General features: G+C 54.9%; 1 protein-coding gene across 5 annotated transcripts in view; it reads right to left on the minus strand.

Moving 5' to 3' along the window:
• Positions 1-25,082, minus strand: part of LOC122366267 (leucine-rich repeat flightless-interacting protein 2-like) — a 31,970-nt gene that overhangs the window by 1,608 nt on the left and 5,280 nt on the right. Inside the window, exons 1-9 of one of the 5 annotated variants that reach the window (XM_043338296.1) lie at positions 12,060-15,465; positions 7,266-7,389; positions 3,580-3,728; positions 3,128-3,274; positions 2,676-2,792; positions 2,042-2,177; positions 1,542-1,771; positions 1,064-1,168; positions 334-438 (exon numbers count right to left, since the gene is read on the minus strand). In XM_043338296.1, coding sequence (XP_043194231.1) covers positions 355-438; positions 1,064-1,168; positions 1,542-1,771; positions 2,042-2,177; positions 2,676-2,792; positions 3,128-3,274; positions 3,580-3,728; positions 7,266-7,389; positions 12,060-15,131 — 4,164 coding nt within the window. In that variant the 5' untranslated portion in view covers positions 15,132-15,465 and the 3' untranslated portion in view covers positions 334-354. Of the gene's footprint in view, positions 1-333; positions 439-852; positions 894-1,063; positions 1,169-1,541; positions 1,772-2,041; positions 2,178-2,675; positions 2,793-3,127; positions 3,275-3,579; positions 3,729-7,265; positions 7,390-12,059; positions 15,466-25,082 lie in introns of those variants that run through there. The other 4 variants (XM_043338297.1, XM_043338299.1, XM_043338295.1 and 1 more) reach the window with 4 other exon arrangements.

Raw genomic sequence — 25,082 nt, forward strand, 5'->3', positions numbered from 1 at the left:
TAAAAAAACAATCGTTTCATTGAGGCTCCTTCTGTCTTGCTCATTAGCTTTGACGGCTGTCTTCAGACCAGTGTTATGTCTAAAGCTAGCTAGGGCCACTCCATCTACATCTCAGTAACACACCACTCGGGTCAAACCCTACAGCACGCCCCGTCTGTAGCTGGTGTAAGCCTCGCGGAGGTAGCTGGAACGGACATCGCACGGCAGACAAATCACGCTAACTAGGCAGCTTCACACTAACACACGGACCAAACGCGCGGGTCAGCACGGGACTGCAGGCACCAAGCGTCGGGTCGGGTCACGCTGCCGTAACGGTCACGGCGTCACACACACCCAGTCACCGTGTGACGGCGGCTAGAGCCGGCGCAGCCGCTGCTGGCGCTCCATCGTCTTCTTGGCACTGTCCAGCTCGTCCACCTGCTGCTGAGCCTCGCGCAGCTGGCCGCGACACACACACAGATATGACACGCCGTACGATCGGACATGGTACCGGACCCAGCCAACACCCATACGGCCCCATCCACCGGGCACCAGTCCCAGTCAACAGGCATACGACCCCAATACGACCAACAAGACTCCAGTCTCAGCCACCAGTCAGTCATACTGACCCAGTAATTGCTCTTATCCCCGGCGTCAAGTCATACGGCACCAATACGACCATCAGGTTCCCGCCACCTCACCACCACCAATCATGCACCAGTCCGACACACCATCCAACACAGCCGCTCAGTTCCACCAAGCAAGGCACCAGTTCCCGCCATTAACAGTTCTCGCCTTTTAGTCTCACCACTGCAGACGGAACCACGACATGGTACCAATACCCGGAGCAAACAAGACAGTTTCCCCACTCACCATTCGTGCGGTCCCACCAGCCCCTCATCAGTTATAGGTAACTGTGCCGGACAGAATATTGCTCCTGTCAGCCTCACTTTTCCACCATCCAGCCCCATCGCGCCTCCCCATGCCATATTCGTAACCCAAAACTCTCAATATATTCTGCACCCATCACCACACCGCACCCACACCCACCAGACTACTCCCCACACACGGGCGTCGTCCGTACCTCTCTCTGCAGTTTGCGCTTCTCTCCTTTGAGCTCCTCCTCTGCCTTTTCGGCCGTCTCGGCGGCCGCCTTGTAACGCGCCACCTGATTCTCTAGCCGCTGTACCTGCAGAGGGAACGCGGCGAGCGGTCAGCCGAGCGGCCGGACTGGATGGAAAGGTAAGGGCCAGCACGCAGCAAATGGGGAGGGCAGACGTACAGGGGAAGCTAACAATAGCAGGGCTTGAGGCGGTGGCTAATTGCGGGTACACGGACAGAAGCGGAGACACGCCACCACGAGACTGGAAGCTAAAAAGGAGCATAACAAGAAGTCAGCTGATCTGACGTCTTGTTAATCCAAGCACAGTTCTGCTGAAAACAAATTTCTAGTTGGATCACACAGTGATGATCTGGCTGGCGCCTGTCAGTCGACTCTCCCTCTTTCCAAGAGCAACTTCACTGGCCTGCACTCGCTTTCGAACGTTACACCGGTCACTCACCGCCGTCTGCAGGTTGGTGATGTCCTGGTCGGCCTTCTGCAGCTTGAACCGGTACTCGCCCACCTGGCGGGCCACCTCGCGCTGCACCTGGTCAGACTCGGCGCCGCCGCCGGAGCCGGAGATGCGCGCGCGGGCGCTCATGTGCCGCTCCTCCTCGAGCTCCAGTTTCATTCGGCGCAGCTGGTCCTCCAGCTCGTTCTTCTCCTCACCCAGCCGCCGCAGCCGGCTGTCTGTGATGGTCAGAAGGACCGTCAGATGTTTCCTAGTCGAGATCTGAATGAAGGGCGAATAAATGCTTTCCCAGTGACCGCCACCAGCTCCGCATGCTGCGGCTACTCGCTGGTATTCGGTGATACATAACATTTCCCGTCCACACAATCTACAGTTTCAAGCCCCGCCACTACTTCTTCCTGTCTAGAGCCCTCCTATTCCTCCCTGTGTGCTTAATGTACACTTAGACTGCCTGCGTAGCACGCTGTCCCTTACTAGTTTCCACGTACCGAGTGTGCCGCCGCCGGCCTTCTCGAGCAGCTGGGCGGCGTTCTGTGAGACGAGCGCCTTCTGCGGCCGCTGTGTGTCCGGAGACGACTCTGACTCCGAGTCCTCCTCGTCACCGACCAGCACCAGGCCGTTCTCCTGAGAGTCAGAGTCACAGTCAGAGTCAGTACAGAGTCAGGGTCGGAAGTCAGAGACACACCAGCACCAAGCCGTTCTGGGAGTCAGGATGAGTCTGCTAGCCAGCGTCAAACTGTTCCCTCCAGGCAACAAAATTATCTCAGTGAAAGTCGTGCTGGTATCATTCACCAATAATCCGTCAATTAACTTTTTCAATTCAGCAGTCGTGAAGTCTGTTGCAGTGACTGAGCGCAGCAAGCAATTCAATCCATTGTGTCAACAACAAAAGGGAGCAATTCATACATAAGTTAACGACTAGAACATTGTGACAGATGGAGGTAATGCGACAGGACCTCGCACAGAACGCAGTGCGACGGTACACTTCACATGTAACTAAGGCACTACGAACAATGTTCCAACAAACAAAGAATCTTGTTTGAGGTTCACTCTTCAGTTCACCTACATGCAGTATAAACCAGTAACTAATCACGATTTGTCAGAACACCGACATCCACTTACCGCAATAAGTTTGTCTCGTTCTTCCAGTAGCTTTTTACAGCACTCATAATCCTCCTTTAGCCTATTCGATACCCGTTTTAGCTGTTCGTGTTCGCTACATCGTGTTCGGTGCTCCCGCTGTGGGAAAGAGAGCACAGATTAGTACGTGGCTGGAGCCTTATGAGTAGTAAGTACAAAGACAACACGTTAGATGGGTGCTTCTGCTTACTTACAGTCCTTTTTGACGCCATAATGCACTTTCAAGAACAAAGAGCAAACAAAATATCATAGCAAACTCAAAATAAGAGGCACTGACAACAAGGATCACAGATACAATGTCCTGACCAGAGCAATGCATTGTCCACCCATTAACAATATGTGGTTTCAGCATTACCACCTTCCTACTGCAATTAATGAGCTAATCGCAGGTGTCAGCAGCTTCCAGCGCCCACCAGGCCCGCCCTGGACGTCACCTGCAGCTGTGTATGGGACTCCTGCATCTCCTCCAGCTTGTCCTTGAGCAGCTCCACCTGGTAGCTCAGCGTCGACTTGTCGTTGTCCAGCTGCGCAGACGTCACCATCGTCTTCCGCAGCTTCTCCTCCAGCTCACGCAGCTCATGCTGAAGAGGAACGGACACAAAGCGGTCAGCTCGGTGGCGGCGAACCATACCGGCATACTCTATAGGCATACTTGGCATGCCTATTGCCTACCATAGCGATCGGTATGACACTCTGGCACACATCACATGACAAAAGAACTCTCCACTCAGCTCTCCGCTCAGCTCACCTCACCAAAGGTTTGAGGTTTACAGTTGCTTAACCAGAACCTATATACGCTTAGATCAGTCTCACCCTGAGCCCCACCACAAACCCCCTCCCCGTCATAGGCAGAGTCTCGTCCCAGGTACCCCGCCGTCCCACTGACCCGCACGTCTCGCAGGTGGAAACTGCCGGAGGGCGTGGAGGTGCCGTCCTCTGCCGAATCCTCGCTGGCCCTCCGACCGCTGGAGGCGGCACTGGGTCCGCGCGGGGCTCGAGCGGAGGCGACCGACAGCGCGGGCCGTGGAGACACATCTGAGGGAGAAGAGCAGAGACATGGTCAGACTGACCACGGAGACACATCTGAGGAGCACATACATATGGTTAGAGATGGCCGACAGCCGCGGCCATCTCTAACCATGTCTCTGCTCTCTTCTGCGGAGCAGAAGAGAGCAGAGACATGGTTAGAGACGGTCGACGGTGCGGGGCGCGGAGACATATCTGAGGGGGAAGGGGCAGAGACGTGGTCATTGGTCACGGAAAGTGACAGTGCAGGCCGCGGAGACGGACACATCTGATGTGCAGAGGAGCACATAGACGGCTACAGAGACAGTCAGTCAGAGACGGCTGCAGCCTGGAGAGCAATGACAGGAAGCACAACTCACAAGCAGAAAGAGCACAAGAGTCAAGGACCATGGTCACAATAAGTCGCGCACTAGACAGAACTAGACAGAACTAGACATAGGCACTAGACAGAACAGTTAAAACGGCCATTCACAACACTAAAAAAAAAAAAAATGCGGCTGTAATATGATGTGCCTGTAAAGACGAGCAAAATATAGCTTGCATTCATTGCGGACTGAAGACAAAAAGACGGTCTCACCGGATTTTGTTTAGCTCACTTACCAAATTGGGCCTCAGCCTCTATGCCAGCTGCATATCCACGTTTATGCAAGACCACAAGTGCGACATATGCCGTCACAACCCAGCGCATAACGCAGAACAGCGACGGTTGTGCGTCGTGCGGCCTGCTCCGTCAAAAGCGGACGACTCACAGCTGGGCCTGTGTCACCGCTAATACAGCACTATCGGCGATACATGGGGCGGAAACCCACAGCACGCGCGGTTGGGCCAGGTCGGGAACACTTGCAGCGTATAGGGATAACGGGCGGGAGATCAACCCACCGACTAAGACAGAGAGAGGCCAATGGCTGGCAACAGACATCTAATACGACGGCGAGGACGGCAAACGGCTTATCTATAAGCTCAAGTTTCAGTATCGAGCTCAGGCAGAAGCAGGTACAATTCTGGGGCTTCCCAAAAGCAATGCGATAGTCATCGAATGAAATAAAGGAGCAACCCAGTAACCACTATACCAAAAACATTCATTTTTCGTACATTCCACAGCCCATATTGCCTTCCAAAGAAAACGCATTTCAAGTCACGAATGGAGGCTTTAAGGAGAACCGAGTGCGTCCCGGTATGGTTTCCGGCTCTGTAGCTTTGGCGACAGGCCTGAGAAGTAGCTGCCGGTTATCGTTCAGACCTTCCCAATGGCGCATGCCTGAGGACGCCATCGGTAATGAGACGGGTAGCCACCAATAGCGCCAATAGCCAGCCCCTTCCAAGACCTCTATTACAGCCGAGCGGTTAGGTATCCCCAAGAGCCCTCTGTTTATCGCCGGCTTCCAGCCATGCGGGCTGAGCGGAGCTCTTTGGCTGCCTGGCAGCGGCGCCGGGCCGGACCGCTCTCTGGCACGGAGCCACGGCGGCGGTTTTTATCGGTTGGTGATTCTCCGCGGCATCTGCACACGGACGGAGTGCGGCCGGCTCGGGCTGATCAGCGGTACGGGGTGGAAGGAGACGCAGCGCGGCCGACAGCGACTGATCACCGGGCGACGGACGACCGGCGGGGAGCCAGACTGTGGGCCACAACACCGAGGAGGGGGATTCGGAGGCCACATCCTTCTCCGCTCTATTTGATCGGAACATCCCTGTGCTGCTCAATTATACTGTCAACTGTCACCTGACAATGAATCAACCGCATAAATCATACGACTCTTCATAATCTTGTGACGTTATTGGACATCCACCGCTCCCCTCCCTGCTTTGCCAGAGGGCAGAGGTGAACGCTGCCACCGCAGAGTTCTCAGTTCAAACACATCAAAGCGTCGCCACTGGCCCGGCGTTTTAGCGGCGATATCGTCTATCTATAGCGCTGATACTGCACTATCAGATCGGCTAGGACCGCGGCGGGCCCCCGGCAGAGCGGCGGCGCGATACGAGGAACCGAGAAAATGGCCACCGACCGTCTCAGAACAACCCGAGGCCATCTTCTAGTGTTACAATTATATACTTCATTAGTGGAATGATGTGCTTAACAATGAAATATATTAAAAAGACGACGAAGGCGGAAACCACACCAGAGCATGATGAACCGCGGATAACCAGTCAGGCTTCTGAACTAGAAAAAAAACTTCCCAAATACAACAAACCTTATACTCATCAACCTTTACTTGGCCAACAAATTATAATTCATCGAACTTCAACTCTACGGCAGCTCTATAATTCGTTGCACCCAGTGACAGGGTGGAATCTGAGATCTCTCTCCATCTCTACCGGGCCAACGGCACAGCTCAACGTATGCCGCCCGACACAGCCAACCCTCGGGCACGTGCTACCAATGAGTGACAGGTCATCGAGCGACAGTGACAGGGCGCCGGATGACGGTGACAGGGCGCCGGATGACGGGCCGGTGACAGTGACTGGCACCGGGTGACGGACGTGCTCGGTCGGAGTAGCGCCGACTGCCGTTGGGGACCGCCACCGGCCAAATGACAATGAGAGGCTGGACGATGGGGGCCAGGGTCCGGTCAGACCGGAAAGCGATTACTGTGGATAGGTCAGACCGATGCTAGCGGTTATGACTCAGTCAGACTGGTCAGTGTTAGCAGCTGTCAAACAGGCCAGCCAGTCATCTGCAGCACTCTCAGACCGTCCGGAAAGAGAACGTCGTATGTGGCCCTCAGCCCTAAGGCGTGCCCGATAATAATACCTACGTTGTGTGCCCGTGGGAGGTATGGAAGCGTGTCGTCTGACGGTGCGACACCCGCCTGCCGGGACAGTCCGGACTGGACCCGGTGGGAGGGAGGCCGCGGGATGGAGATTGGACGGTGCACGGAGTACGAACACCGGTGCGGGACGGACTCCAGCCGAGCCGCAGCCGCTCCGCTCAGACTCAGACCCGTGAGAAAGCACCGGCCCGCCGCGCCGGGTCGCGATATCAGTCAGAGAGCCAGGTGAATTCGTGGCTCTGAGACGTGATGGCAGCTGAAATGCACGCTGAAAACTATCACGCTGCAAAAACGGATGACGTCACGCGGCCTCTCGGCAGATGACGTCACTGACGGGACGGACCAGCCATGGCCGGACCGGTTTGGAGCGGACGGTCCGGCTGTGAGTGTGGGCACTGGATACCGGCACCCGATATTTTCGGTACGGGTGAGTAATAGCACAGGTTACGTGAGCTACCAGCAGCGTCCTTTACGGAATACCAATGCCATTTGAAGCCGTGTAGGGCTAAAATCGATCTGTATCAACGCCCCGTATTAGATGAGGTGCTGCTGAGTTACCGTGAGCGACCATGGACCAGCGACTGCATGTTACGCGGCTACGAACCGAGCATAATGCCTGCCAGATTTAAAAAAAAAAAAAGATCAACGCAGTCAAACCACAGAAGGACAAGTGTATCTCATGCACCCATTCCATCTTCAGTCCTCACTCCTCACCCTATCTGTGACACACCTTCTACTTATCCCTGTCCATACCATCCATTCCTTCTACATTGCTCACCTGAGAAGTCGTCGAGCTTCTCGCCATTCTGTTCTGCCTCGCGCTGCTGCCGCTCCAGTTCGCGCATACGAATCTCCCGAGCCTCGGCGCGGGCCTGGCGCCGCGCAGCCAGACGCGCCTCCGACTGAAACACAGAGGGAAGGGCAGGTCAGATCAGGTCGGGTAGAACAACGAGTTTAGTTATGGGGCCAGGGCCATGAGTAGCGACAATGCTTAGATTATAGAGGTCTTGTTCAACACACATCTTATTTGTATACTGAAAAAATGCGACATAAGACAGACATTATGTGACAGACAGGACACCCGTTTGGCGAATGGGACACCCGAATAACTAGCTCACGTGGCAGGGTCACCAGCAATCACACCGTTTCACCAGCAGGTGTTCTGCCAACGGGTGTACCAAAAATCGATCGGCCTGTGACCTCGGCCTCTGTCCCGCCCCTTCCGACACGGACCGACCCTCTCCCGCGGGGACAGAGTGAGAGGGAGGGCGGGGCGGGGAGAGAGGGACGGCGGGGGCGTCCATTCATCGCCACCGTCTGACATATAACAACGCCCCGTCCCCACCAGCTTCCGTACAGACATCCGCCCGTCTCCGGCGGCCACTGGAGACACCCAGTCGTAAATCAACGGGCACAGATAGCGGAACACAACTGTGTGTCGGCAACCTCACTGTGACACTGCAGCTAGAATGTAAGTACAGAAAACGAGCGATATTCTAAGATAAGATCAGTCTCTTTTCAGTTGTTCCACTGCAAGGCGGAATCCGCCCATCCGAGTTCTCATGTAGGATGGGATAGTATAGTTGATCGCCATCCAGTGGTCCCCCGTCACCTGTGCCTTGTTACCGTGAACCGTTCAGTTGTCCCCTACCATCCCTCAGTATGTATGCCGTAAACCGCCCAGCTCCCGCTAATGACACCGGACGTAGCACCACCGTGCCGAGCCGTGCCGCTTTCATCCAACAGGAAACGACCGACCCCGACCGGAACGGACGACCGAACCCACCGACCTATAGTCCAACCAGCCGAGCGGCTGATCGAATGGTTTCGTAAGGCGTGCCGCAGCGACGTGCTATTGTGGGAAGGATTGGACGGCAAAGACCGGTCGTGCTTTATAATGGCAAGGATATCCCACCAGCAAAACTGTCTGCGTGTCCCGTCATAGTAGACATGCCCGGTCTCGCTACATACATGCTCTGGTGTGACAGACAGGTCTGTTCACTGTGTAGTGTATATCTGTAGACTCGCTATAAAGGCGCGCTGTTTCCCGGGTCCCGACCAGCCGCGCCGTTCCGTTCTGCGTGCTCCGCCACGGCAGACGTGCCCGGTCACGCCGGACGTGCCGGCGCGCTGTTTGTCGAGAGTCAGAGGTGCAAAATTCTACCAGACTCTGTCCGTGTGGCCGTCCGAACGGTAGGCCGAAAGGCACCCGGCGATGAGACGCCGCCGTCTGACCTCAGATGGTTCCATGTCTGAGCCAGTTTGGTCTGAGACTGTCATTGACTACATGTCAGTCCCGTGAGCGCCAGCTAACGTCTGGCACAGCTGCAGGGCATACCTGAGCGACACACATGAGAAGAGGTAAACCTGAGAGCTGAATGGACGGAAAGTCCGAGACTTTACCGCAGCCCGACCTAGTGTATCTGGGAGAAGGCAGCAGCAATTACAGGTGAGCCCGCAACATGCATGGAGCGTTCGCGAGCCGCGCAGATAGGTCGTTCACAGCGGCAGACAGTGACACTCGACCGCCGCTCTATCGAGGACCAATAGAGCGGTCCGGTAGCTGCGCCCTCCACCCACAGTCAACAGAGGCGCACGTCAGTCTGCTTACACAGCGCTCTATCAGTCCACGCAGAGCCGCTCATATGAGCCGCAGCGATCCACGGGCTGACGCGCCGCTGATCTGCCAGGCCGACAGACAGATCGCTACTTATTAGGGCGGCGTGGAATCTCCCCGACGTGACATAAAAATACATGATGATATGTTTGAAAAAGCTCGGGATGCCCCTTGTATGCTGGATGCGCGAAGCATGCAGTCACCGTCTGCCCTTTCCGGGTCATCTACGGGGAAGGGTCACAGGGACCATGAGAAGGTGGATGTGGACATAACGTTGGGTCGCAGCGACCATGATAAAGCAAATGTGAACAATGAACAATCATTAATGGATTCACTCATGTACGCAGTTGAACCTTGGCCATGGCAAGGCCACTTGTCGGTATCTGAAATGGCCACCTGTCTGCTGACCAATATCGATCAGGTGATGCCAGTCAGCTGACTAATGCACACGTGTAAAAGGGTGAGAGACAGCTGACAGCAACCTTTCCCGGGCGAACTTTCAAATTCACATCGCCACTCAAAAACTTGGATAGGAGTGGCAGCAAAAGAGCTGCATTGTGATGTGAGAACTGAGATCATTCCGAATTCGGTCTACGGATGGTTAAAATTACCTATGCATAAAAGTAAAGCTTCTATGTCTGGTACTGGACAAGCAGAAATTCTTGTCTGCGCCGTCGATCAGAACAAAAACTAAACTTAGCGGTCCGTCGGGACCACTGGGAGTTCTGATTCACACAATCCCACGACCGCTCCCGCCCGTTTGGTCAGCTGGACGGCCGGCTGGTCGGTCCGTGACCCCGTGCCGAGCGGTTCGTGACCCTCACCGTTACCGGTGACCTCGCCCGCAGGCAGTCCGTGTTCTTCCCACCCGTTGCGGTGACCTCATCAGACCCACCGACCGGCGGCTACTCTGTAACGCTGCTGGCTAGCAGGCCAGCCGCGAAGCGCAGCGCAAGCTATAGACGAACGGCAGTCGCCGAGACGAACGGCAGTCGCCGGGAGCGTTGGCTGCGTTCTGGCGCATTCAGCGACACATTGACGGTTCTGAGCCAATGTGGGTTATGCCGTTATGATGTAGCATAAGTAAATAATGATGTAGCCAAGGTTTGTATACTTGTACTCCTTAAAACGGTTTGCATGTAAATATTAGGGCTGACGAATAGTTGTCCGTTCCGTTTCCCGTGGCATTTAGGGAATGCTGACATAAAACGTCGAGGACGAAGCTAACGTTGAACTGAACCGGCAACCAGCGTCCACCACTATACAGCTGTCTCTATCGGACAGCTAGCAGCAGCGTGCCTCAAACTCAGCCGAACGGCATTCAAATCTCCACCGCAGAGCCCAGCAGGCACGTCCGGCGGACAGACGTGAAAATCAGAGCGTGGGAACATCGTCACTTCCCTTCTCTTTCCACGTTGGAACAAAGGCCTCATCAACATAAACACTGCCCCAGAAGGCAAAGCCAGCCACCAGTTTCTGTCGCTACTGACAACGGAGGGAGGGTTTACCCCATACATATCATTAGTCACGTCTCAATGTCGTGAGCGTATTTGCTCAATGAGACACTAACTATAATACTCGTTACCATTTCTTATAGCCCCACGAGACGACAATCATAGTGCCTTTGTTATACTGAACAATCCTAAAGGATTGTCCACTTTAGCCACCAGTTAGTCGGCCCTTCGGCGCTGACCTGTGAAGGGCGGGGGCGGGCCGTGGCGGACAGGAGACGGAAAAAAGGTCACCAGTGCGCCAGCTGCGGGACGCACAGTGCCCCAAACACTGCAGGGGGGTGACACGAACCAGGCCTGACCGCAGATGGCTGAGGGCCGACCGACCCACCACGGCCTTCGATGATTGTGGACTGGGCTACCCAGCTGGGAGACCTAGCGGCAGGCACCGGCCGATATAGCATTAGTTGCTAGTTGCTACTATGTCTGGATCAGCAGCAGCACCCACAGCTGAAGCCCGGCACACGGAGCGACGGTGCAGGGAGATTAAGAAGACTGAACCCAACTCTGGGAAGTGGGAAGTGGGCAACTCCAATGACAAATTCTTGCCACAAAGTATTGTGATCGTCTTCATTACTCAAATTGTTACCCGCTGATCTCTGACATCCCTCCCTAACTGCACGATGACAGCCCGTCTGTGCCCAGCCCCGGGCGCTCCGTGACCGTATGTTCCCTTCTGCCTGTCAGTCGCCCTCAGCGCTGACCCGGACAGTCACGCCGGCCACGTGACCCGTGACGTCACCGGCGGGTGACAGCTGCGTGACTCAGCCAGTCTGACGGCACCCACCACATGATTCATCATCGCAGACGTGTCGGCCGGCCACCCCCACGTCGGATGCACAGGAAACAGACCTCCCATTAAACTCGCCATAACTAGGCATGGAGTAAACAATTGTCTTCCAGAGAAGCGATGAATGCAGCTGAATGGTGAGCCTGCTCATCGTTGCAAAAATTCTCCCATTAAAACATGTGTGCCCATAAAGCGAATTAGCAGTCGGAAAGAAAGAAAGGTGTCGCGTCATGACTTCCGTCCATGACGCGAGTGTTATTATGTAACATCTTGACTACAAAAGGAGCTGCAACCGTTCGTCACTGTAGCATGACGGCAAGTAGCTGCAAATCGTCCCACATCACCATACCGTCACAAATATGCAACGCAACGGTCTGCTCCGTTTTCCCGGTAAATAAGAGGTGACAGGTAAGCGGAACATGGACAGTTGTTTTAATACCTGGACCGATCCAGCTCTCGGCGCTTTGAACTGGTTTAGTTATGTTAAACACTGTAAAGAATTGCTTGATGCATGCCGTCAGGTGATTTTGCAAAGCTCATGGCCACCCCGTTCTGACACTGCCAGCGCCGCCCCACCCGCATGAACCCGTATCTCCACCACCCCGCCCGACCCCGCCCCGGATGGGTGTGCCCCGCCCGACTCGTCCCACTTACGTCGGCGTGCACCTGCGACATGACCTCGAGCACGGCGTCGGGCCGCGGCGTGCCGGCCGCCTCCCCGTGGCCGCTGATGCTCCGTCTCAGCCGCGGCGGGCCGTCCAGCAGGTCCATACTGCTGCGCCGCGAGCTGACGTCCGACACCGCCGCTGACGGCGAGGTAGGCACCGCTGACGTCGAGGGCGATGTCGGAATCGCCGTCTTCGAGGGCGATAGGGTGACCTGGGGAAGAGCGGCCTCCTTCACAGCCGTCTCTTCGACTGCCGGCGATGCTGGCTGCTCGGCTGGAGGGCTGGTGACCGCCGGGGAGTCGGAGGTAGTCGAAGGCCCCGCTGCCACAGCAGGGTCTGCTGGAGCAGGAGTCGGTGCAGGAACATCAACGGTCTCCTGCTGCGTCAGCGGAGGTCGCTCGGGACCGTCCTCGATCGTTAGGTGCTGCACCAGGGGCGGCCGCAGTACCGACGTGTCCTCCAGTGTCTCCTGCTCGGTCAGCGGGGGCCGCTCAGTGGAGTCTTGGATGGTATCGTGCTGTGTCAGCGGAGGCCGGTCGGTGGACTCTTGTATTGTGTCATGCTGTGTCAGAGGTGGTCGCTCAGTTGAATCCTGTATGGTGTCATGTTGTGTCAAGGGTGGCCGGTCGGTTGAATCTTGTATGGTGTCACTCTGTGTCAAGTTGGGACGCGTCGTTGATGCGTCCTCTGCCACATCTGCTTTAGGCGCGTTTTCTATTGCTTCCGAACCTTGAAGTCGGGCCGAAGCAGCATTGGCATTTGTCTTGTCCGAGTCGGGTAGCTGTGACGATTCGGGGGAATTGCTGACTGGCTGGCCGACCACCTCAGCTGCACTGACGTTAGCAGTTTCCCCGGAGTTTCCAGCAGCCGCAGGGACATCCGAAGACGCAGAGTCCGCGGTTTCCGGTACCCGAGGAGGGCTAGTTGTAGATTGTTTCGCTTTCAAATCGTCCGCTTCTTTCTTGGCAGCTGCCTTTTTCGTTCCTGTCCCCTTGCCTTTCGCAAGCGAGACCTTTGCTTTCTTCTCCTTTTTCGTTGCTCCTGTCTGGTCAGCCACTGACGCCTTCTTTTCAGGAGCCGTCTTCGTTGCAGGAACAGCGTTGCTCTTCTTTTTCGCGGTTGGTGTAGAGGACCTTGCCGCAGGTTCGCTCTTGTCCACCTGCTGCTTGGCGCTCTTGGCCCTGGCTTTTCTAGCGGAGGAGTCCTCGCCGCGGGTGGAGACGGTGGTGGACCCGCTGGATACCGAGAGGGGCAGCGAGTCCCTTCTGTCCACAGGACTGGCGGGCGCACCCCGACCCCTATCAGCCGCAGTCGCGCCGCTCCGTTTACCGGTACGAGTCGACCGAGCGCTAGACGAGCCCACCGATGATGCTGACGCGTTGCTCTCGATGGACGCCTCCTTACAGAGCTGCGTCTTCAGCCGCGACTTGGCCGGGTTCTGGAGTGGCCGCGTCGGCGTGCTGGACCGGCTGCCGGACCCCTCAGCCGTGGGCTGTTTTGCCAGAGTGGATTTCGCCTTTGCCGGACCGTTCCTATTGGCAGCGGAATCTAACAGTTTCTTGGCTGCTTGGGATGCCAGCGACTTTTTCGCCTTGGCGGCAGAAGCCTTCGTTCCAGCTGTGAGCCGACTCGAGACTTTGGTATTGGTCTTGTTAGTTTTCAAATGTGCAGCGTCATCACTAACTGTCTGGTCGGATGGCTTGGCAGCGGCCTTTTTCACACTGTCACTGGCTTTTTCACTCGTCTGTTCAGCTGAAGCAGGCTTTAGTTCACCCTCGTCAGCCTCTTTCACAACAGCCTCCGCTACAAGACTGACTGACGTCGGCTCTTCGGGATTATTTTTCTTCTTCTTTTTGCGTTTCTTCTTTTTCTCCTTGGGCTTGCCATCCAGGTCATCGGCCGTATCTTCAGTGCCGGTTTCGAGCAGCACACCGTCACTATCCGTCACGGACGTCCCACCTGTCGTCGCCGTTTCCGGCGTCACGGTCGGCCCCTCTGTCACGCCGCTCCCACACTCTGCCTCCATCGCACACGGTCCATCCGCGGCCACCGCATCACCCGGCTCGCCCACGCCGCCCACCCGTGCACTTTCCACGGTCACACTCCCAGCGTCGGGCGCATGACGGCCGCTCTGCCCACTATTCACACTGTCCGCCTCCGCGTGCTCTCGCCGGGGCGGCTCCGGCTGCGGCGCCGGCTCGGCGGCCGGGCCCGGCCGATCCGGATGGCCGGGGCCGGTACTATCGGCCTCCGCCGCCCCGCCGCCGCCGCTCTGAAGGTCACCGGACGGCCGCTCCACAGCCGCCGGCTCCTGGCCGGTCCGCGCCGCTCCAGACGCACTCTCCTGATCCTGAGCGACTGCTGAGGGTTGTGACGGCTCCTGAGGTACTGGTGTGGCGGAATCCTGTTCCTGTGTGGGTGCAGTCGGTTCCTCGACTCCAGTCATGAGCCACTTCTCGTTGACTGCCTCCACAGTCTCCTGAGCCTCCTGGGCCGCTGCAGCTTGAAGCTCCTGCTCATCGATAGCTGCTGAGGGCTCCAGCTGCTCCTGTGGCACTCCAGTCGCAGTATCCTGCTCCTGCACACTCTCCGACGGTGACTGACCCTGCTCCTCAGTTCCAGGAGGGCTCTCCTCTCCCTGAACGGCGGTGCTCGCGGCTGAGACTGCCGACGGAGACGGCAGCTGCCCCTCACCACCGTCCTGGGTCGCGCCTCCGGCGGTCTGAGGTGAGGTGCCGTCCGGTGTCGCCTCGACCTCTGGAGGCGCTGCACCGTCGGCACCGTCCCCTGCTGCCGGCTTAGCACATTCCGGGACCGGGTCCGTGACTGGAGCGACCGGCTCCGCCCCCGCCGCGGCGCCCGCGCCGCCCGCACTCCGGTCCGGCTCGTGGACGTCCACCAGCACGCCGCTGTCCACAGAGGTTAGTGACGCGTGCTCGCCGGGCTCGACAGCCGCCGGCGACGGTGACGCCGGCGGAGCGGCCTCGCCCGCACTCTCCTGCTCGGCCCCCGCATCGTGCTTGAAGGCGTGCGCAACCCGAGAGAAGATTTTCTTCATGTTGCGCGGCTGGGTGGCTGCGCGGACCACCCAGGTGCAGTGAGACGGACGGTCGCGAAAGACGCACACACTGACGCTGGCACCGGCCTCCGCCGAGTCGGGCGCGGTCTGCGTTTTTTACAGCACCCCGCCGGGTGAGCACTGACACACCTTTTTGCACGGCGCACCGCACTGCACCGCGCACCCCGCCGACGCCCGGCGTCACACTCACTCGGGACACCGGCCGTCCCGTGTCAGCTTTGGTCACAATCGCGGCGGCACTGAACGGCGCCTCCTCCCACGCGCGGCGCCGGCTGGCCGCCCAGCTGTCCGCCGCCGGCCGCGTCACGCCTCTCACTGGTCCGGCCGCGGCACTGGCGGCGCGGCAGAGCGCGCCACACTCGCCGCGTGGCGCCGCCACCAGGCGAGCCGCCGCGCCAGCCCCGCCTGTGTTAGCACACGCGCGCTCGCAGACAGACAGACACACAGACAGACGCACGGGCGGTGACAGACAAGTTCCGTACACCACTGCAGCTGCAGCCAGGCCGATGAGCAATATCACACCCGATACGGCAATACGCAACGCACACGTGCAAACCACCCGAAACGAAAACAATAATGCTTCCCGGTCGGCACTGGGATGCTCCCAGGACCCTCACCCAACAGCTGACTGGGCTCTCGGTGCGTTTGCCCCGTGTAGGGCCTCCCACAGCTGTGCACGGCCGGTGTCCCGGATGGCGCGACCGCCAGGACAGCACATAAGGCGCGTGCACGACTCGATGGTGGCCTGCGCGAGTCCGTCGGGTCGCCGCAGCTGCCGGTTGGCGAGTTTTGAGTCTCGACTCCTGAGTCAGTTGCTGAGTCACCGCGACTGTAGTCTGGTGAGTTTTGACTCCAGAGTTCATCTCTGAGTCATTGCGGCTGCCGTCTGGTGAGTCTCCACTCCCAGTCCATCGTCCGACGGCCGCACCGTCACCGCGACGGTCGGCGTGCCGGCTACGTCGGCCGCGCGGCCGGCGACTCCGCCCTTCCGATCAAGGCCGTTCTACAGAGAGACGGGCCGCCGCCGGGCCGCGCACGGTCGGACTCGGCGCCGACCGGCCGGCCCAGAAGGTCGGTCACGAAACCCGCCGTCTGCAGGCGCGGGCGGCGCTCCACCAGCCCGGGTATCCGTCCATCTAAGGAGGGCGGACACCAGCGCAAATGGATAGCTGACATTCTTCTGTTCGTTATTTAATTTAGGACTACAGGGTGTTTCACTAAAAGTGTCAAAAAGTAAAAGGTCATAATGCACATAAGAACAATGTTTCTAAGGAAATTTGCATATCATTTCATCCGCAATTGTTGGACATTTGAATATATAACAACGATATCACCGTCACTCAAACCTATTCCACATATCCGCCCCTTCTTTTGATGCACCGTTTCGGCACGTATCCGGAGGTGCCTCACAGTCCGTTTTCATATTCAGCGTCCAGACTGTCGGCAAAGCCTTGAATTGTGCTCTTCAGCTCCCCAAGTGATGTGACTTGAGTCTTCCTCAGCTCTGCGAGAGCTACTGAGTCACTGACCAAAACCAGAAGTCTAGCGGTGACAGATCGGTGCTTCGCGCTGGCCGTGGGGGCGGGCGGTGAGGCAGCTGATTATTTCGCCCAGGAACTTCTGGTCCAGCCAGTTCCTGGTGGCTACAGCCGTCACAGTGGTTATTTTTGATAACTTGTAAGGCCTTGGCTGTTTCTGATGTTGAAATTAGCTTCTTGTTATCTTCAAAGGCCCTCAAAAAGACCCTGACCTTTCAAACGGTTTCCGCCGAGAGGTGGGGGCGACCCCGCCTTTTTTGGACTGGAACTGGCATCGAAGGAGCCCTTTTAAACCTCTTAAGAAGTCCTTTTAAACTTTTATAATCTGGAACGTAGCGAGGTGAGAGAGTAAAACGTTTCCTGAAAAGTCGGCATACGGTTTCAATGTTTCTGATGGCACCAAATGTAGGTGTAATTCACCCCTCCTGTTGAGGTGTAAATAGCCTGTTCTTGATCTGTATAAGGAAAAAAAACGACTAGTAACTTTGGCCTCCTGCCCTCGCTCCGTATGGGTGCAAAATACATCTTAAATGGACAAAGCATAAATGTCCAAAAATTTGCAACAAAGCCACGTGCGCAACCACGTGATTTGCATATTTTATATATCTTTAATAAGCATTTACTTTTTGACACTTTTAGTGAAACACCCTGTACACGAGTATAGCAGCCCCCGTTCACGAGCTTCAGAATTCCTTTACCGTGACGTCATCACGGCGCATGAATTTTCCTTCACCCATAGAAATGCATGCAAAGCATGGTGTGTTTCAGGCGGGCTAAGGAGAAATCTAAGGCCTACATGTGTTCAAAAGACGTACCACTAAGCCAATGGATTCTTCTCATTACGATAAATGGGGTTGAAATCGAAACATTCGGCCTATATTTATCTAAAATGGGCCGATCAAATGGTCCCTGCAACTCATAATGAAGGATTTCCTCTGCGTTAAAAATTTTGTATCAAGTGTTTTTTATCAGCGACAGGGGAAATCCTTCATAATTGCTACCAGATTACTACCATATTCCCTCGCATTTCTGTTGCGCATTGCCACACAAATAAGAGTTTTGTGAAGTTTATATCAATTTAATTGTCATATTTTGACTGATTTTGGCGATTTTCAATTATTTCAACGCAGCATGGATCAGATGGCTCTCATAGTTTGCTGAAGAATGTGGCTTTTGCTTGGTTATTTTCAAGTTATCTGTGATTTAGTGCGCCGTGATCGTAGCATTATACAAATTATAAAATTGAATCAACTTTTGAAGTGAAGTTCACATGAAAAACCAAAAGTTCAAGCATAATAATTGTTTAAACATAATGATGCAACATGTGTCTCCCAGATGGAAGTTATAATTCAATTGAAAACTGAAAATGGAAAACAGAAGATGGATCTGCGGAGTTACTGAGATCACAAGGTGCTCTTGATTGTTGGTAATTGAAGATGTTGAGAGAACTTGTGAATCTGCATACCAGTCCTGACTTGCTTGATTGTTTAAAACTATTTTAATTCTCATTATTGTGTAATGTGTAGTGACTGTGCACATTGCGCAGCACATGTGCGCAGAAATGTGCAGGTGGCTGGTAGGTGGGTTAAACTTCGGAGATGCGAATTTGGATATCAGTTATAAAATTAATGGTTATGCCTTGTAGAGTAAGCTCTGCTGTTTTTTGTAATTGTCTTTTTTATAATTGTAACCTACAATGCTGCTAGTTTCATTTTTAATAAAATGCTCGACCAGAATTTGCACTTGTTCATGCATGAATGGCTAAGCTTGGGGTGTTTATTCAACCCTGACTGCTCAAGATTTTCAAAGGCACATGACACAGCACGGCTAGATCAGCTGGTACCTACCTGTTGACTATTTTTGTTTTTGGTGGTTATGTGTTTGCTGTTTGTCTTTTGCAAGGTGGTCAATGAAATAAAATAATGCATTATTTTGGAATGTTTCCTTGACAGAAGCCAGGAGCCGGATTGATGTGTGCTGGTGAATGAGATGGTTCAAAAGCATTATCTGATGTTTTTCAATGTGCATAAGCCATAACATCCCTTTCATACGCTGAAGTTTTAATAGCTTCTCAGTCTCATTTTCATTCTCATTTTCATTCTCATTTTCAGTCTCAGTCTCATTCTCAGTCATTTTCCTGAAATATTTGGTGTAGATAAGAGATATCAGTTCCTTCTCAGAGGTACCTGCCTTCTGCTGGATGAATATTTAATTGGTTGGACGAAATGGACAGGTAGCCTTATGATAATGTAATGTGAAATCTTATTTCTATAAAACTTTGAAAATGAAGTTCTAATTATTCATATGTGCATACATTTTTGATGACTAAGAAAGTTTTCCACAAGAGTAGAAAATGTGGGAAAGTCTATCAAATGACACATTCTGAAGGCTCAATGCTGACAGAGTGCTGCCTCAAAGAATAACTGACTTGCTGGGTTACGAATATTCCTTTATTTTAAATTTTCAAATGTAATGTACAATACATTGCAGTGAAATAACAAAATAGTGCAGTAAAATAGTATTGGCGACGATCAAACAACACGTGCGCCATTGATGTCTGCAAAAATTGCTACCAGATTGCTACCAAATCCGTGACGTAGCTACGGCGCCTTTATTTCCCTAGTGAACCAACCTGAGTATAGTTCGTTTTTTTTTCAAAAGGACGCTGGCTCAAAGTGCATTATCGAAGCTCTCACGTGAGTTTTGGCAACTTCAGCGTCTGGCTAAGAATTTCTTGCCGAAAAAATGATCGATTTCAAATTGTGCTCGGTAAATACATGGAAATTGTGACTTCAAAAATGAGCATACTACGATGACGTCACTGGTGGCAGCTGGCACCCAATGTCCGTACGAAAGCATTCATTGCCAACGAATTTTGGGAAAACTTCGTTTTTTGCTCTTACCGAGGCCCGAATCGAGTAATCGATTCTTTCCATGATAGTTATGCGTTGCATTGCAATGCAAGTTCCACAGCATGACGTCACCACTGTTCTCATGTCTAGTTCCAAAACGCAGGCATGGAATTTATCGGGAATAATTCACATGTTAAAATAAGGCGACGTTCGAGTTTCTCAGGTTCAGTTTTTGCCCGTTTTGCTAGCTAAAACACGTGCTTGTTCGAAAAACATACTTGGAGCCAGCGTCCTTTTGAAATAAAACGAACTATAGTAAAGTAATCTTGCTGTACACTCGAATGAGTGGGTCCCTGAACAACAATTACATTGCAATAAGAGCACATATTTTTGGATTAGGATGGGAGTACACTTTGTCAGAGTGGCCTCGCGAAGATACGAGCATTCCGTCCAACAGCATATGTTTGTCAGAAGAATCAACAAGCAGTCGGACTCTATTATGCACCAAACACAATGAAAAACGCAGCCTTTTCCGGAGCACAGAGATCTCACAGGGCAGCACTGGTATGACCAGCAGCACTGGTAGTAGGTCTAGGGCTTCCCCATTAGATGAACAAGGGCTTCCCAAGGACCACAATCTAAGCCTTAAGGGAATAAAGAGTTGAAAACCCCCAAAACAGACTTCACATACAGACCCCAGGGCAAACCCACACCGACTACAGGCAGGATGTGCCGCAGATAAAGTTCCGCCATGAGGTCACGGTGACATCAGCACGGTAAGTGACCGGCAGAACCGAACCCGCCAGACGGCACTCCTCAGAATGGCGTGACGCCGACACGGGTGGTCTCATCGGCTGCCCAATGGTGGGGCGGGTACTCGTGATAATTGATATTGTCAACGCCTGCTGATCATGTGAAGCGATTATTGGGGGGAAAATCGGCAAAACTGGAAATATCTTTTTACTTTAATGTGGTAAATGTGGGATGATGGAAAGGCATAGGCGGCGGAACGGAGAGGGCACCGGAACACAGTGCCCCCCTTTGATTTTGGCATTTTAACATTAGCCCTATTGGGCGTTGCATGGAAAGAATGGGACCAAAAGTCGGCGGTGCCCCCCCCCCCCCTTAATTGAAGGTGTTCCGCCGCTACTGTGGAAAGGGAATAGGCACACAGCATTTTAAGCTCAGTCGTAATAAGCTGTATTAAGAGTTCATTTATGATGAGAATTCAAGCAACCGTCAAATGTTATCAAAACACCACGGCTGCACACACAAATGTAGGAAGCCGTTCAAACTTCAAGGGCGAAAAGGACGCAACAGTGCGCACTGCGTAGCACTTGGCACAAACGCCGCATATTCGGAGTCGTTTTTGCACCGATGTTGCGATACAGATCCAACTGAACCCCAAAGTACGGTGGCAGGGTCAAGGACAGGGTGGGGGCGGAGATGGGGCGGGGCGGGAGCGAGGGAAGAGCAGGGACAGGGACGGGGGGGGGGGACCGCTGACGTTGGCCGACATATGTGCCGTCACCACGGCGCACGCAGAATCATTTATTGATTTGACCAAATTATAAGCATGTAGGACATACCAAACAGCCCGAGACACGCATTCTCATCTCTACTGCTCTCAAATTGAGCTGATCATGGTCACCGCGGAATCGCGGCTAGGTTGCATCCATTCGACTATCAAACATTAGCTTCCACCCGCCAGTGCCAGTTGCCACCATGAGTGCCCATTTGCACGAGGCATATCTACACCACCGCCATCTAAGGAAGGAAAACTGCCCTCTGTCATACGTGACTCACAAGCCACTGCGGTCAGCAACCCAGAGGCGAGAGGTGCGGTCAACGCCATCTGTTGGACGGAGCAATAAGCGTCACTTTGAACTCCTGCCGCCGCCGAGCCCTGGAGCCACCTGCTTTATCCTTGCGTCCACCAGGTGGCAGGGCGGTTCATGACAGCCTACAGGAACAGCGATGCGATTGCGTATGTTTGGTAACTCGCATATTCATTGACATTCGGACATCGCCACACCATCGGGGCTGCAAAAAAAAGTTCATTGTTTCCATTGTCAACGTCATAGCGGTCAACGTCTGGCTGCTGGCGATCTGCATTATAAACGTCATAAGTCACAACCAAAAGCACGGGGGCCATCACGAGTCCGTCATATTCACTGGTGCAACGACGTCATCAAGAATAAATTGGACAGTATCAACCACAACAAAAACTGTCCACACCACCGACTTCTGGCATGCTCTGGCGAGCTAAAACCAGTCAGCTCGAATATCCAAACAAATAAGCTTTTGCCCAGCACCACGCCCAGAGCTTTCAGAGGAGCTCGCGAGCCCGCGGCAGAGCCGAACGGACCACCCGATCCTGCCGACCGCGATAAATTCGGCAATCCCCGGAAACCCAGAAACATCGACCCTTGCACCGCTGCTACAACCAGCCGGCGCTGTGGTGACGCCATACTCTGCGGCGCTGACGTCACACCGGGTCGGGTGACGTCACAGACAAGGCCGGCCGGTGGGCCGCCGGCAGGTCCGTTATTCGCAGGCCCATGTCGTCCCCTATCTCTCTGCGTGTCCACTAACACGAATGACGTCACGCATGTGGGCGGAGCTATGGGCGGAGCCTAACGCACGCGGCAGTCCAAGCCGCCATATTTGAATTTATATTTTAATAGAATCTTGCCGATATTTTGGGTGAAGTCAATTTATATGGATAGCTTGGTGACAGTTTAGCTATACGAATAGTAATTTATTATGGATGTGCGTATATTCAGCTTGGAATTGCAATTAAAGTTCCGCACCGCATAGATTCGAACTCGGGACCTTTGGAATACTGCGCGGGCACGCTAACCACTACACTACCGCGACCGCGCGGCGGCCGGCGGCAGGGAGGCTGCGGAGACATGGGGGGACATTTTACGCTTTTGTGAAAAAAGCAAAAGATTTAGCGAAAAACACGTAAAAGATAACTTGCAGAAAATTTTCTGCTCTTTCAGATGAGATACTTAGGTTTGATATATCTTGTGCAGACTTCATTCTACAGTGCTTCGAAAATCGCTCGTTTACATGGGGATTGAACGGGGCTTCGAGACTTGACTCCAAATGACGTCACGAGCTGACGTCACGAAAAGGTAGAATCGCCGGACGACCCTACCTGGTATATAGGGCCTTGCGTTATTCGTCACCGCGGGACGGCGCGGAGGGAGGGACGGAGACGGCGGTCCGTCATCCGTCCGTCACGGCAAACACAGAGGCACGACGGGCCGTGGAGGCCCGCCGGCGGAGCTCAGGAGGATTCTCCGGCACTGGCGGGGGTCCAGGTGGAGCTAAGAGTCCGACTAGGAGTCCAAGATGAGCTAGCATGGCTGGAAGACAGAGAAGAGCTCTTAAGGCTGGAAGGACCTGCTCGGTTGAAGCGTTGTGGACCGGCAGGAGTATCCGAGGAACTCCCAAGACCGGTTGCCACCACACCTGTACGTCGGTCACCACTAAAAACCACTCAGTGACTATTTGATGGCCATTCGGTGGCTAGCCAGTAGCCGCCCAGTATCCATTTGGTGGTCAGGCGTCGGTGACCATTCGGTGGCCGCCGAGTGACCACGCGGTGGTCGTTCGGTGACTAGCCCGTCATCGGACACCGCTCGGTACGCATGGCTACAAATACGGTCGGCCAATCCCAGCAAGTGTGTAACAGTCAGCAGTCTACCGCCTACGCCTCCTGGGCCTGGCGCTGGACGCTTTATAAATTCCGATGGGGAGCCATGATTGGAAGAGCAAGGGATGGGAAAATTGGATACATGAACTCTGCGAGCATCGTTCAAACAGACGCGAAGTAACATAAGCATAGTTCGCAGTTGTCTGCCCAGGGTATTGCCGCGACCCGTTCAATCCGACCAGCTCAGCTCGGCTCGGGGACGGCCGCTGTGCGATACGGTTACCGTCACCCACACCACACGGTAGGGAACCGCCCCCGCCCGGTCAGGGAGCCGTCCACCGGGCCAGAGGGAACGGTGAGCATTCCACATCCGACGAGACCACCCCACCTGAACGGGTGAGTCGCTCCCGCCCCAAAGATAACCCGCCCCAGTCTGACTTAGGATGCCACCTTAGATGGCCAAAGAACACTCACCCCCGGGTCCATCCAGAGTAATCGCCCCCCCCCCCCCCCCCGCCTGCCCAGAGAACGATTCTCCAACACACGGCTACATCGCACTGCTGTTAGCTGACCGGCTCAGCAGCCGCGTAGGACGGGTTTGTCGGCCACTGAACTGACACGTCGGGTGCCACAATCCCGGTGAGCCGGGGCAGGCGCGATCTCGCTGATCCGAGGTAAGAACCGGAGCCGGCACAATGTCACCCCGCCGGTTCACAGCTTTCAGTAGCGGGGTGCTACTCAAAGTGAGATAGCAAGCCATAGTATAAAATGCCGGAGCATGATCATTGACGGTTGACCACTGTTGTTCTCCCAGGGCTTCAGGGAAGCCGCTGCTGCCTTTGTCTAACCCTTAACATAGCCTTCTCTCATGGTCACTAGTTTTTGACACCAATGCCTGACACCATCTACGGACCGCAGCTAACTTTCGACACAGATCGGCTGACACCTACCGCCCCTGACACCGGCCCCGCACGGCGCCCAACGAGGCAAAAACGGGGGGGAGCGAGGGGGAGGGGGCGACAGTGAGAAGACAGCGAACTGCCGGTCCCGGTTTGGGTCGGTGCCAGCAGCACTGACTCGGCGGCAGGAGAGACGGCAGACACCGGCCCACAGTAGAGAGACCAGGTGATCAGCAAATCTTCGGCCGGCAATCGTCATCGGGTAACCAAACAATCGCTCTCGTATGTGTCAATGTCTAAAATGCTGACTGACACAACTGATCCCGCCCAGAGCGGGATTTCAATCAAGACATTGGAAATGGACAATCGTCCAGGTGTGCCCGGCTAAATTCGGCCGCTCGGCCCCTTCCCGATCAGCGGGAGGTAGCGCCAATCTCTGATCGTGCGTCACCGGGCCGGGCGGACCTGCAGTGTTTACACCGTGCTCGGCTGTGTTTGTTTGGCTCAGGGGCGCCCATGCCGCTGAGGTCACCGCGCCCCTGTCGGGGTCGCGCGGCGGGGCCCACTCACGGAGCGACACCGGTCCGGTCCTAGCGGCCGTCTCCGGGAGTACGGCCGCACTCAGTGCCGTGCCCGTTTTCCTCTGCGCGGCGGCTCCGACCGGCCGACCTCCACACGGTGTTCGCACCTCCACACCGCCATGGGACGCCGCGCACGCAAATAATCAGCGGCCACGGACGGAGCTGGTCTAACGGGACAGGAAGGACAGGACAGGACGGAAAGAAAGGACGGGCAGGACAAGACTGGAAGGCCGGTCATGACAAGACGAGCGACGCAAATGCCAACTGCGGAAAACCTCGTACAAATGGCCGTCAATCCGGTGGTCTCCGCAGCGATACCTCGCCCGCTGCGCCTCCTTCCCAGAGTCCAGTATTGAACCAGTGAACCGTGACGGGCAGACAAGTTCACCATGC

The sequence above is a fragment of the Amphibalanus amphitrite genome, unplaced genomic scaffold (assembly GCF_019059575.1).
Source record: "Amphibalanus amphitrite isolate SeventyFive unplaced genomic scaffold, NRLGWU_Aamphi_draft 000793F_arrow, whole genome shotgun sequence".
NCBI classification, from domain to species: Eukaryota; Metazoa; Arthropoda; class Thecostraca; order Balanomorpha; family Balanidae; genus Amphibalanus; species Amphibalanus amphitrite.